Source organism: Leptonychotes weddellii, chromosome 2 (assembly GCF_054177405.1).
Source record: "Leptonychotes weddellii isolate Sample4059 chromosome 2, ASM5417740v2, whole genome shotgun sequence".
NCBI lineage: Eukaryota > Metazoa > Chordata > Mammalia > Carnivora > Phocidae > Leptonychotes > Leptonychotes weddellii.
The window spans coordinates 178,192,936-178,206,010 of record NC_138370.1 but is presented as its reverse complement, the minus strand read 5'-3'; the positions used below and the strand labels follow the sequence as shown (position 1 = coordinate 178,206,010).

Sequence of the window (13,075 nt, the reverse complement as noted above, 5' to 3'; positions counted from 1 at the left end):
CCCAAAAATAAATTGTTTTTAATTAAAAAGAAAAATAGGCATAGGATATCCATGCGCGATTCTTTTCTTTTTTTTTTTAATTTTATGTTTATTCATGAGAGACAGAGAGAGGCAGAGGGAGAAGCAGGCTCCCAAGGAGCAGGGAGCCCAATGCAGGACTCGATCCCAGGACTCTGGGATCATGACCTAAGCCAAAGGCAGATGCTTAACCATCTGAGCCACCCAGGCGCCCTCCATGCGCGATTCTAGAACAGGAGTCTGAATAAGCTAGTAAGCACTGAAAAATGCTCAAACTCATGAGTCAGAGAAACGCAAATCAACACAAGCCCACACAGTTTTTGCCCATTGCAATGAGGATGGTGCGGGGACAGTGGGGTCTGGCAGGCCTCTACGTAGGGTCACGGGCTCAGGGGTGGGGTGGGGTGGGGGGGTTGGGGGGGGAACAGTGAGCACCAGGAAACGTGGTACACCAGCACAAGGAGCAATCTGGGAGATCTTACAATGTGTTATCAATCAACACTGTTTCTAAGGAACAGACACCCCATCACCTGCATCTCGTAGCCTCACATGATCACCACAGATCTTTCAGGGATACGTGCCCATGAGGACGGCAGGAGTCCACAGAGACAAACAGGCCGGGCCAATGGAAAGACAGAGGGCAGCCTTTCCCATGCCCCGCAACAGTGACCTGCGCCAACACCACCCCCCCAGGACCTCCCCGCAGGGTGACTTCCTCCCACAATAATCTCCCCTCCACGGTGACCTCCCCATGATGTCCCACTCCAGGCACCTGCATACCACCTGCACTTGCAGTCAACTGAGGCACAGACCAAGAAGGAGCGGGAGCCTTGGCACACAGCTCCCACCCTGGCCCCTAAGCAGCGCCCACGTCCAGCGGCTCCACAAGCAGGTGCACTGCTGCTTGCTGCTTTCACCGTGACATCCTCTGGACATTTCTCCCTGCAGGACACATGCTACAGGGGGACCTGCGCCACCATGTGGGTGACCAAAGATACGCCCCACCAGTCCCAACTCCACCACTCACTGGCTGGCAGCGCTGGCAAGCTACTGACGGCCCGTGCTGTCAGCCACCGTCAGGAGGACAGACCACAGGAAACACCAGGGACTGTGCCCGCCGAACAGTCAAAACTCCATAAATGCTGTTGCGCTGGTTATCATTACTACTTCACACTAGGTGTCAGTCACGACGGGTAAGGGGCTGATGTTAAAGTCGCCAAGGTGCAAGTTTAGAGGGTGGGGTTAGGAGAACTAAGAGAGGGCAATTCAGAACAAGATTGAACCACGCCATTCTGAATACTAGAACCAGCTGCCCAAGGCGCAAGCCCTTCCTGCAAAGACCTCGGTTATCCGTGCTGGAGAAAAGATCCACTCAGCACCCCTCCCTGGGTGAGAGCAGCCACGGAAGTCGAGAGAAAAGATACTCGGAACAAGACCACCAAGCCACAGGGCTCAGGCACACTTCCTGTGTGAAAGAGCCATATGCTAGAATGTCAGTGAGCAACGACCGCCCAATCATCTTTTCAAATCAACTTAAAATGTGCTACACTGTGTATCCCTGTAGAGGATGTCCTGATTCAACCTACGATCCTCTCCTTCCGTCACATCAACCCCAGTGGTTTCTGAACCCTCCAGCCGAGAGTCCTATCACACAACCCTGCGACTGCCAGCTGATCAAACGGCCCCTGTGCCCTCACCAATCCTGACACTGCACACAGGGGAGAAGCCCTCTAAAAGCAGGGACCAGGAAGCAGAGGGGTGGAGGGCTAGGACAACAGCCGGGGTGTGGCGTGTGCCCTCGCAGCTTCTCGGGCCAGCATTGACCCCAAACAGAACACAAGGGACCCACATTCATCAAAGGCCACTGACACCACACATGGCACACGGTGTTCCAGCAAACACACACGACTAGTTACACATACATTACGGGACAGTTCTGCGGACTTGTTTCTTTTTCTGAAGAGCTGCCCACACACCACCCCGTCCACATCACTGGCAGTGCAGCCAAAGTCAGTCACTGGAGAGGTGGACTCACCTTCGGGGCAAAACCCATCTTGGCAGAGCGATCACCTCTGTTACCTCTCTGGACAGTAGGAAGCAAGCAAGAACGTGCAAAATCCAAAACAAGAGATCATAAAGAATGTATTCTAGAATCTGCTTGGGCCCAGCATCTCTGACACTGGGGGTTTTTTTTAATGAAAACCTAAAACCAATTGTCAAAAGATTAGGAAGCCATCTGGCTCCACAGTTCTGCCCCACAACCCATTTCATGCTCCAGATGCAAATTCCAAAAAGCTATGAAAATAATGTCTTTTTCCCTAAACCATCTGACAGCAAAATCTGATCTATCCTAAATTCACCTGGGGCAACACCTCACATGAACTGAGGTGGGGCTATTTAAAGACTTCATTACCCCACAGTGAGGATACTCACTCATCTAATCATGGATATATGATTTATCCGATTATTAAAAACCTTCCCCACTCTTGTAGGAATATCATAGGATATACAGGATGTCTGCTATCTTTCCGAAGCCTGAAGAATTGTGAAGTTGTCAACATCTCTACCCAACGGTTTAGGGTCTGGAACCTTCCCCACGTTTACAACAAGACAGCATGAACTCCCACAGCCTAGGTTCCAGGGTTGCTGTTTTTCCTGAAAGACTTCATATGGCTTTCTTACCATTTAAGTTCAGGAAGAGGCTTCTCAAGCTTTAAAGGCTACAAGGCTCTGTTACTTATCCAAAGACCAAGACTGTGAGGGGTATTTTTATATCCTGACTTGTCTAGATAGCAAAGGGAGTGGGTTCTTTTGCACAACCATATTGGCTCCTTCCCATTTCCTTGTTCTTTATCCTGTGTGTTAAGTGACCAGTAAGCTTCCTGCTCCAGAGGACCCACCTCCCATTTCTGATTACCCCTCCTCCTGCCTGGTCCCGCCCCTGCCCTGGTAGGGGCGCACTCTCAACCCTCTCACCTCAGTTTGGCCTGTCGGAACCCTCGCCACTGCCTGCCTTGCCCCAAGGCTCCCCCAATACTGCGCTGTCTTTCCCTCACTGGAGTGTGTGTCTAATTTTAAACTCCAGAAGGCAAAAACCACCTACTGTCCACTATGAATCTCTTAAAAAACCAAGATAATTGCCTGGTATTTTTGGAATAAAGGAACTGATCTGAGGGAACTCTCATTCTTCAATGTTAATAGAGGTTCTGGCCCCCACCTCTGTAAGAAAGTCACACCCAAAATCTGTTTTTTACCCAAGTGGAGAAAAAGCGTGTGATAATGCTACAGCCAGAACATCCCCTCAGGCCTTTAGGAACACGGACTTCAGAAGGGTCCGCTAGTTTCCCGACTCAGACTGAGCACACATGGCAGTAGGTCGGGCCGCACGACAGGCTGAGCCTGCAGTCCTGAGAGCTACCCCAGACAGGTCTGTGGTTCCACCTTGCACCACTCCCTCGCCCCACGCTAACTCAGGGGAATACCGTTCTGCTCCAGCACCAGCCCCAGAGCCAACTACGCTCAGCCAGCAAGCATCCCAGCTAGCAAAGTGTGACATACCCCTGTGGGCGCCACCGACAAAACGTAAGGAAAATCCAGAGGAGAGAATGGGATCACGCCGACGTTGGCAATAGACTCTGTGTGAGGAAGAGAAAGGACATCAGGAAGCTGGAGATAGCGTGCAGAAACAAAGATGACTAAAGAATGGCCCGGAAATTCCTCCACGACTGACGAGTCCAACCTGCAAGGCTCTGGACAGGTCACGACTGTTGGCATGCCCTAACTTAGGTGGACTCACAAACAGAGATCAGGGCAAGGCAAATAGGTGGCGAGAGGAGGAAGCTGGGCTATGGGTCACAGTACCGTCTATCCCAACATCCAGGGAGAACAACCACCTTCACCAAGGGGCACAAGCACCCAAAAAGTCAGCCCGATGTCCAGAAATCCAGGGCTGTCCCATCACCCCCCCACAACGGCCCTAGATGCGAGGCAAGGGCCCTGACTCATACCCACCCAGCGCACTGCCCAGCCTCCCGGGTCCCCTTCCTTCCGGCCCCACCGTGGCCCCTCACCTGCCCACCACCTTCTCCCCCACCGCCACGGCCTCTCCTCCGGCCGCAGGTCGGCCCCACACCTCCACAACCGCCACGCCTCCGGCAAGGAAGTGCCCAGCCCCCGACCCCGCCTCACTCACCCTCCGCAGTCACGCCGGGTCGGCCTCACCCGCTCCACGTCGCGGCGACCCTCCCCCAGCCCCCACCGCGCCGGGGCCGCCCCGCCCCCTCCCGGCCGGCCCGCGCCCGGCCCCGCGCCCCCGGCCTGGGCCTCACCCTCGGCCAGGACTCGCCGCACCCGCAGCCGCAGCTCGCCCAGCTCCACCGTCTGCCCCACGAAGTCCGTCTGGTCGCGGCCGGCAGCGCCGCCCAAAGAGCCCGGGCCTGCCAGGAAGTCCAACGCAGACTGCAGCAGCGACATGGCTGCGACCCCGCAGCGGGCGCCGGAGCGGGGAGCTCGGGTCCAGCTGCGTCCGGGTCCGCTCAGCAACCGCCAGCCCCGAGCCGCACCATCTTCCGCCCCGACGCCGTGACGTAGGCCCGCGGGGGCGCGTCGCGGCCCCGAAAAACGCCGTGCCGGGCAGGCGCGCGTGCGCGTGCGTAGATTCCTGGTCGCGGATCGCGCCTGCGCGGCGCCGCCCGCCTCGTGACGAGCTTCCGGCCGCCGCGCTCCGCGCGCCTGGCGGGCCCGGACGCGGACGCGCGGGCGGGCGGAGTGGCTCCGGGCCCGGCGTGTAACCGTTCCCCAGGCGGCCGCGTCTGCGGAGGCTACTTTTCAGGGTGCTCGGGCCTACGGTGGCGTCAGCCCGCGGCCGGGAGCGGCTCGCTGGACCGCAGCTCTTGAGAAACGCGCAGTTTGGCCGCCCAGCCAGCGACATTCCCCGCGACTTGTTGAGTAAGGTCGGTAGCACCGGGCACGCGCCTAGCCGGTTCGCTTTGGTGGGGGGCCGGGTCTAAGGGTTTGTTCTGAAAAACTCTAAAAAACCCAGGTTTCCAGCTTCCGTAGAGAAGTCAGAGCTGGCAGCACTGGACCCCGGATCGCGTGTCACCGACCACCTACAGCTGCCCCTTCGGGTGAGACCCATTCACCGGCCCGCTCGGCGCGTTGGTGTCATCTGCCGGTTCGTGTAGGCAGCCCCCTGTGTCCTTTCTCAGACCGAACAACGGATCTGAAAGTCCCAACCAGCGTCTTAGTCCTCCTAGAATTTCAAGTTATTAAAGCCTCCTTCAGGACAAGCGTGTTATTACCCTTAAAGCAACAGCAGCTTCGTTTGTACCGTGCTTGTTTGCAACAGACCTTTTATGAGTAGCTCGGAGAAGGAGGCACGGTCTCCTTACCCCGCCCGCTGCCTTTTTCGGGGAGAAGAAAACCTGCTCCATTGTCGACAAGCGTTTCCGCCAGAATTCCCCGAGGCGTGGCGTTTCCCAGCAGCGCATTCGTCTGGTGCCCCTGAGGGCTCAGGAAGGAGGCCGAGCCGTAGACCGGTATTTGTTGTCCTCAGCATGTCGATGGCGGTTGACTGTCTTAGGAGCTGAAGAGAGCGGAAAACAGAGTTAGGCAGAAGGATGCTAGAACATTCCGAGAGTAGACCAGCGAATGGAGAAGGAGCAGCCAGGGACTCGGGGAGGAAACCGAGGGAGCAGTGCGTCCCAGAGCCCAGGAAGATGTTTCCAGGGGCAAAAAGCTGTTTAAGAGCGACGTAGAAAAAGAAATGAAAGATGTGCCTTAGGTTTAGCAACAATGAGATTATCCTGTGATCTTTCAAGAATAGTTCCATTGGAGTGGTGGGGCGGAAGAAGAAGAAAGAAGTGGAGAGTTGGAGGTGACTCGAGGTTGGCTGTGGAGAAGGAGGTGTGGGAGCTGGAAGATGGTGTGCGGTTGAGGTGCTTTAGGATGGGAATTTTTGAGCAGCTTGAAGCTGATGGGAGGGAGCTAGTGGGGCGAGAAGGTTTGCCTGTACAGGAGAGGGAGGAGTGACGAATAAAGTCCCCTGGAAGAGAGGGGAATGACATCCAGAGCATAAGGAGAGCAATACTCACTTTGGGCATAAGACACACACTTTTCATAGCGGAGGGAGGGAGGGAGGGAAGATGGCTTGCAGCTGCAGGTAATCTTATGTGTTTATTGGAATGAAAGCGAAGGAATTCTCTGATGGCTTCTGTTTTCGCCATGAATGAGGGAAACAAAACATGTGCTGAAAACAAGAAGGGAGGTAAGAAAGCGAAGGTTTAAGCAATGTGGAAAAGATGTGAAATAGCTGTTGTGGAAAACCTAGTGCATAACTCACTAGAAAGCATGGTAGAGTTTCAGGATTCCTTTGAATTTGGAATTTATCCTCATATGACCTAGGATCAGGTAGAGTTTTAAATGGTGTAATTACTTTGGAGACCAGAGTTTACTCAGACTTTTTATTTCATAAGTATTTATGGAGCACCTTCATATCCTGGCACCACACGGACCATGTTCACTCAGTCTGTATCTCCACACTTCTCTCCTGAACTCTTAGACCTTTGCTGTTAGATATCTCATGTTGTGTATACATGTTTAAAACTGAATTTATGGTCTTCATCTGCAAGTCTCTGTAGATTTCTCAGCAAAGAATACAGCCAGAAATTAAGAGGGTCATTTTGTAAGGATGAAGCAGTACATTCATCAAAAAGTTGTAACAATTCTAAACAGTTTTGCACCTAATAATAAAGCTTTAAAATACATGACGCAAAACCAAATTTTTTTTAATCAAAACCCAATTGTAAGTTGGTGCTGTAGATTGTAGTTGGAGATTTCAGTACCCCTTTCACAATATACGATAGAACAAGTACTGAGAAAATCACCAAGAATATAGTTGAATGATACCATCAACCAGCTTGATCTAATGGACATTTATGGAACACTTTACACAATACCAGCAAAATACACATTTTCAAGTGTGTAAAGGACATTTACCAAGATGGATCATATTCTGGGCTATGAAACAAGTATGTTCTCTGACCTCGATGCGATTAAGTTAGAAAATCAGTAACAGATATCTGGAAAATCTAAATATTTGGAAACTGAATGACTCACTTCTAAATTACCCATGGGTCAAAGGAGAAATCAGAAGGAAAATAAGAATTTTGAGGTGAGAAAATAAACATGACATTTTAAAATTTGTGGAATGTAGCCAAAACTATACTAGAAGATCTCAAACCAGTAATTTCAGCCATTCATCTTAAACAAAAACAAGAGCAAATGAAACCCAAAGTGAGTACAGAAAGGGAAATAGTAAGTGTCAGGGTGGGAACCAATGAAATAGAAAACAAAAACAGAGAAAATCAGTGACAACAAAAGCTGATTCTTTGAGAAGATCAATAAAATAGAGAAATCCCTGGCCGTATTGAACCAGAAAAAAAAAAAAAGACAAATTAACAATATCATGAATAAGAGTAATGATGTCAGTGCTAAAGGGATAATCAGAGAACATGAACACCTTTATGCCAACAAATTCAGCAGCTTAGACTAAAGGAACAAATTCCTTGGAAGACACTACCATGGCTCACTCACTCAAGAAAAAAGTAGATAACTTGAATAGCCTTATATCTATTAAAGCATTGAATTTACAGTTAAAAACTAGAAATATTACTAATTCTGCATAAACTTAAAATTGAAGGAAGGACGTATTAACCAGCCCAGCCCATTCTATAAAGACAGCATTATTCTGACACTGGAATTTGACAAAGACATTAAAAGAAAAGAAAAAGATTAATATCTCTTGTGGACATAGATACAAAAATTCTTTTAAAACATTTTTTAGCAAGTTGAATCCAATACTGCAAAGCATAGTATAACATGACCAAGTGAGGTTTGTCCCAGGAATGCAAAGTTAGCTTAGCATTTGAAGATTGATCAATGTAATTTACACTATTATCAGAGTGAAAAAGAAAACCAAATGGATCATCTTACTAGACACAGAAAAAAACATGATAAAACCCAACATCTATTCCTAATTTAAAAAAAAAAAACCTGCCAGCAAACTAGGAATGAAATGAAACTTGGCCAGCATATTAAGGGCATTTATGGTGCTCCTGGGTGGCTCGGTTGAGCATCTGACTCTTGATTTCAGTTCAGGTCATGATCTCAGGGTCATGAGGTTGGGCCACATCTGGCTCTGCACTGAGCATGGAGCCTGCTTGAGATTCTCTCCCTCTCCCTTTGCCCCTCCCCTCCATGTGCATGTGCATTTTCTCTCTCTCTCCCTCTGAAATAAAATAATAAGGGCGTTTATGAAAAGCCTGTACTGACATAGAGAATAATAAAAGACGGGATCAGTAACAAGCCAAAGTTGTCAGGTCTTACCAGTTGTGTTCATCATTGTGTAAGAAATTCTCGCCAGTGTAATGAGGCAAGAAAAAAAAAAGCTTCCAGGTTGAAAGTAACAGGTAAAATTGTTTATGAAGATGACCTAATTGTTTATATTACTTTCCCAGTCTTGGTACCGTTGACATTTGGGGCCAGATAATTCCTTGTTGAAGTGAAGGGGTGGCATTGTCTAGTACGTTGTTGGACATTTAGCAGCACCCTTACCTCTGTCCCCTAGATATCATTAAGACATGTCACTTGCCACAACCAGAATTGTCTCCAGACCTTGCCAAATGTCCCTCGAGGGACATTAGCACTCTCAGTTGACACTCATGGCTCTATGTATAAAAAACAAATGGGATCTACAGAAAGAGCTACTAGGACTAGTAAGTGAATTTAGCAAAATTGCAGGGTACAAGATCAATATGCAAAAAATAAGTGCCATTATTTCTAGATAACCAGCAAGATAGTGGAAGTTGAAATGAGGGGAAAATGCCATTTACAACAGCATCAAAAAATATTAAATGCTTGGGATAAATTTGAAAAAAGATGTGCAAGATTTATATACTGGAAACTAAAAAACATAGCTGGGAGAAATTAAAGACCTTAATAAATGGAAAGAATACACCATATTCATAAATTGGGAGATTTGGTCAGAGTGATTCTTCTCAAGTTGATCTATAGATTCAGTGCAATTCCTGGCAAAACCCCAGCAGACTTTTTGTAAAAATTGACACACTGATTCTAAAATTAATCTGGAACTGCAGAGGAGGTAGAATACTCCCAAGTTTGAACAAGGACAAGTTATATGACTTACAGTGCCTAACTTCAGGGCTCATTATAAAGCCACAGTAATCAAAGTAGTATGGTGCTGATTTAAGGTACATAAGTAAATCAGTGCATCAGAATAGTCAGAAATTGGCTTCCAAGTACATATAAGGTCAGTTGATTTTTGACAAAGGAATAAAAGTAATTGAAAAGATAGTCTTTTCAAAAAATGTTGCTGGAAAAATTGGATATCCATATGTTTAAAATCCGTATCTTGCTTTATATACAAAAATTAAAGCATAAATCTAAATGTGAGACCTGAAACCATAAAACTTATTTTAAAAAAGTGAGATATTTTGGTATGACACTAAAGCACATCAATAAAAGAAACAGTTGGGGCGCCTGGGTGGCTCAGTCGTTAAGTGTCTGCCTTTGGCTCAGGTCATGATCTCAGGGTCCTGGGATCGAGTCCCACATCGGGCTCCCTGCTCTGCGGGGAGCCTGCTTCTCTCTCTCCCACTCCCCCTGTGTTCCCTCTCTGGCTGTGTCTCTCTCTGTCAAATAAATAAATAAAATATTTAAAATAAAAATAAAAAAATAATAGATAAAAGCAACAGTTAACCTGGATTTAATCAAAATCAAAAACTTCAAAATACATTGTTGAAGATACTTAATAGGTGAACAGATAAACTGTGGTATATCTATAAAATGGATTATTATTCAGCAGTAAAAAGAAATGAGCTGTCAAGCCATGGAAAGACATGGAAGAGCCTTAAATGCATATTGCTAAGTGAAAGATGTCAGTCAAAAAAGGCCACAGACTGAATGATTCCAATTACATGACATTCTGGAAAAGGAGAAAATGTGGAGACAGTCAAAAGATGAATGGTTGCCAGGGGTTTCTGGGGGAGGGAGGGATAAAAAGGGGGAGCATAGGATTTTTAAGGCAGTTAAACTTCTGGATGATAGTGTAATGGTGGATACAAGTCATATATTTGTCAAAACCTATAGAACCCTAATGTGAACTATGGACTTTCAGTTAGTGATGTATCAATACGTCTCATCAGTTGAACCAGCTGTATCACACTAATGTGATGTTAATAACGGGAAACTGGAGGGGTGCCTGGGTGGCTCAGTAGGCTGGGCGTCCGCCTTCGGCTCAGGTCGTGATCCCAGGGTCCTGGGATCGAGCCCCGCGTCGGGCTCCCTGCTCCGCGGGAAGCCTGCTTCTCCCTCTCCCACTCCCCCGGCTTGTGTTCCCTCTCTCGCTGTGTCTCTGTCAAATAAATAAATAAAATCTTTAAAAAAAAAAAAAAAAAAAGGGAAACTGGAGGGGGAGTGGGGAAAAGATATATATGGTAAGTCTACTTTCTGCTCAATTTCTCTGCAAACCTAAAACTGCTCAAAAAAATAACCCATGAGGGGTGCCTGGGTGGCTCAGTCGGTAGAGCCTGCGATTCTTGATCTCAGGGTTGTGAGTTCAAGCCCCACATTGGGTGTGGGGGGCTACTAAAAACACATAAATTTATTTTAAAATAGCCTGTGAATTTAAAATACATATATATAAATATATGCAAATATGTATGTGTGAATATACTGTCAAGAGAGAATGAAAAGACAGCCCAGAATAGAGAAAGTATTTACAAATCACATGATGGACTTGTATCCAAAATATATGTTTTACTTATGTGTGTGTGTGTGTGTGTGTATCTACACAGAACACACATATATAGAGGATATATAAAGAAAAGTGCATCATCTCTGCATAATCTTCACGATAATTTACAAACTCCTGAACAGGCAGGCACACAACCTTCTTTGATTTAGTCCCCGCTTACTTTAGGTGCATCTCCTAGTTTGAGCCTTGTGCTCTAGCCTTACCAAACCCCTTGCACTCCGCTGCACACCAAGCTGTCTGTGTTACAGGCACACACACAGCCGATTCCTTTTTGTCTGTTTCTCACAGCGTTGTTTGAGGATTAGAAGAGATATTACAGATGAAGTACTTGGAACAGTGCTTGGCACATAGTTATTGCTTGACAGGTGTCACTTACTCTTGTTGTCATCTTGTCATAAATATTTCCAGACTCAGCTCTGGCATACCCCATTCTTAGAGCTTTCCCAGACTCAGTTCCCCCACAGCGCCCTAATGTGTGTCAGGTAAGCTTACCCTGTTCGTGTTTACCTCTAATGCCCAGCACAGTGCATAATGCCCTACGGGGTCATCGGCTCTCAGTTACCTCCCCTCTTTTATGTGAAATTCCAGCTTTTCCTTATTCCCATCAGGATTTTGAAATTCTTTAGTCTCTTTAAACAAAAAAAATGATCCCTCAACTCCATGTTCCTCTACTTTGTCTTGTATTCTTTATTTCATTACTCAGTCTTGTATTTTTTTTATTACCATGAGTCTTAAAAACATATATGATGAAAGTAACATGTAACTAACATGTTTTGAACGTGTATGCTGGGCACTGGTTTTTGGTTTTTTAACCCTGGTAAAATACACTTAATAAAATTTACCATCTTAACCATTTTTTTTTTTAATTTTTTTTTTTTTTTTAAGATTTTATTTATTTGCGAGAGAGACAATGAGAGACAGAGAGCATGAGAGGGAGGAGGGTCAGAGGGAGAAGCAGACTCCCCGCCGAGCAGGGAGCCCGATGCGGGACTCGATCCAGGGACTCCAGGATCATGACCTGAGCCGAAGGCAGTCGCTCAACCAACTGAGCCACCCAGGCGCCCACCATCTTAACCATTTTTAAATGTGCAGTTCAGTGACGTTAAGTACATTCACACTTCTGTGCAGCCATCACCACTGTCCATTCATAGAGCTCTTCATCTTGCCAAACGGAAGCTCTATTCCTGTTAAACACTCTTCCTCCTGCCCCACCCAGCCCCTGGCAATCACTGTTCTGCTTTGTGAATCTGACTACTCTAGAGACCTTGCATAAGTGGGATCATACAGTATTCATGCTTTTGTGACTGGCTTATTTCACTTAGCTAGCATAATGTCCTCAAGATTCGTCCATATTGTAACACATGTGAGAACTTCATTTTTAAGGCTGAACAATATTATGTTGTATGTATGTATATACCACATTTTGTTTAGGTATTCATCCATAGATAGACACTTGGGTTGCTTCCGCCTTTTGGTCATTGCAAATAATATTGCTATGAACACTGGTGTACACACAAATGTATCTTCAAGTCTCTGCTTTTAATTCTTTTGAATATATACTTAGAAATGGAATTACTGGATCCTTTGGTAATTCTCTGTTAATTTTTGGAGGAACCATACTGTTTTCCATAGCAGCTGCACCATTTTATATTCCTACCAAAAGTGTGCAAGGGTTCCAATTTCTCCACATCCTCCCAACACTTGTTATTTTTCATTATTTTTATTATAGCCATCCTGGAGGATGATTATCTCTTGACTTTGATTTACTTTTCTCTAATGTAACCTAATGATGTTGTCCATCTTTTTTTTTTTTTTTAAAGATTTTTTATTTATTTATTTGACAGAGAGAGACACAGCGAGAGAGGGAACACAAGCAGGGGGAGTGGGAGAGGGAGAAGCAGGCTTTCCACTGAGCAGAGAGCCCGACGCGGGGCTTGATCCCAGGACTCTGGGATCATGACCTGAGCCAAAGGCAGACGCTTAATGACTGAGCCACCCAGGCGCCCCTATGTTGTACATCTTTTTATGTGCTTGTTGGCTGATAATGTATTTTCTTTGAAGAAATGTATATTCACATCCTTTGCCTATTTTTTGAATTGTGTTGTTTTTTTACTGTTGAACTGGAAGGGTTCTTTATATATTTTGGATACTAAACTTTTCTCAGATATATGCAAATATTTTCTCCCATTCTGTGATTATCTTTTCAATTTCTTTTTTTTTTTT

At 46.4% G+C, this 13,075-nt stretch overlaps 2 protein-coding genes across 8 annotated transcripts in view; one reads left to right on the top strand and one right to left on the bottom strand.

The window, feature by feature from the left end:
- Window positions 1–102: 102 nt before the first annotated feature.
- LOC145720253 (cyclin-G-associated kinase-like) lies at window positions 103–4,661 on the bottom strand. The gene is made up of 2 exons (XM_081812829.1): window positions 4,347–4,661; window positions 103–3,653 (listed from the first exon to the last, which is right to left on the bottom strand). The coding sequence occupies exons 1-2, from the start codon at window positions 4,489–4,491 to the stop codon at window positions 3,538–3,540; spliced, it is 261 nt and encodes an 86-aa protein (XP_081668955.1). The 5' UTR covers window positions 4,492–4,661; the 3' UTR covers window positions 103–3,537.
- An 84-nt stretch (window positions 4,662–4,745) lies between these two features.
- The window catches only part of TMEM175 (transmembrane protein 175), a 26,233-nt gene continuing 17,903 nt past the window's right edge, over window positions 4,746–13,075 (top strand). For 2 of the 7 annotated variants that reach the window (XM_081812827.1, XM_081812821.1), the window contains exons 1-2: window positions 4,746–4,970; window positions 5,060–5,144. Coding sequence is in view for 1 of the 7 variants with exons in the window: in XM_081812826.1 (XP_081668952.1) it covers window positions 5,373–5,555 (183 nt within the window). In the remaining 6 variants the exon portion in view is untranslated. Of the gene's footprint in view, window positions 4,971–5,059; window positions 5,955–13,075 lie in introns of those variants that run through there. The other 5 variants (XM_081812828.1, XM_081812824.1, XM_081812826.1 and 2 more) reach the window with 4 other exon arrangements.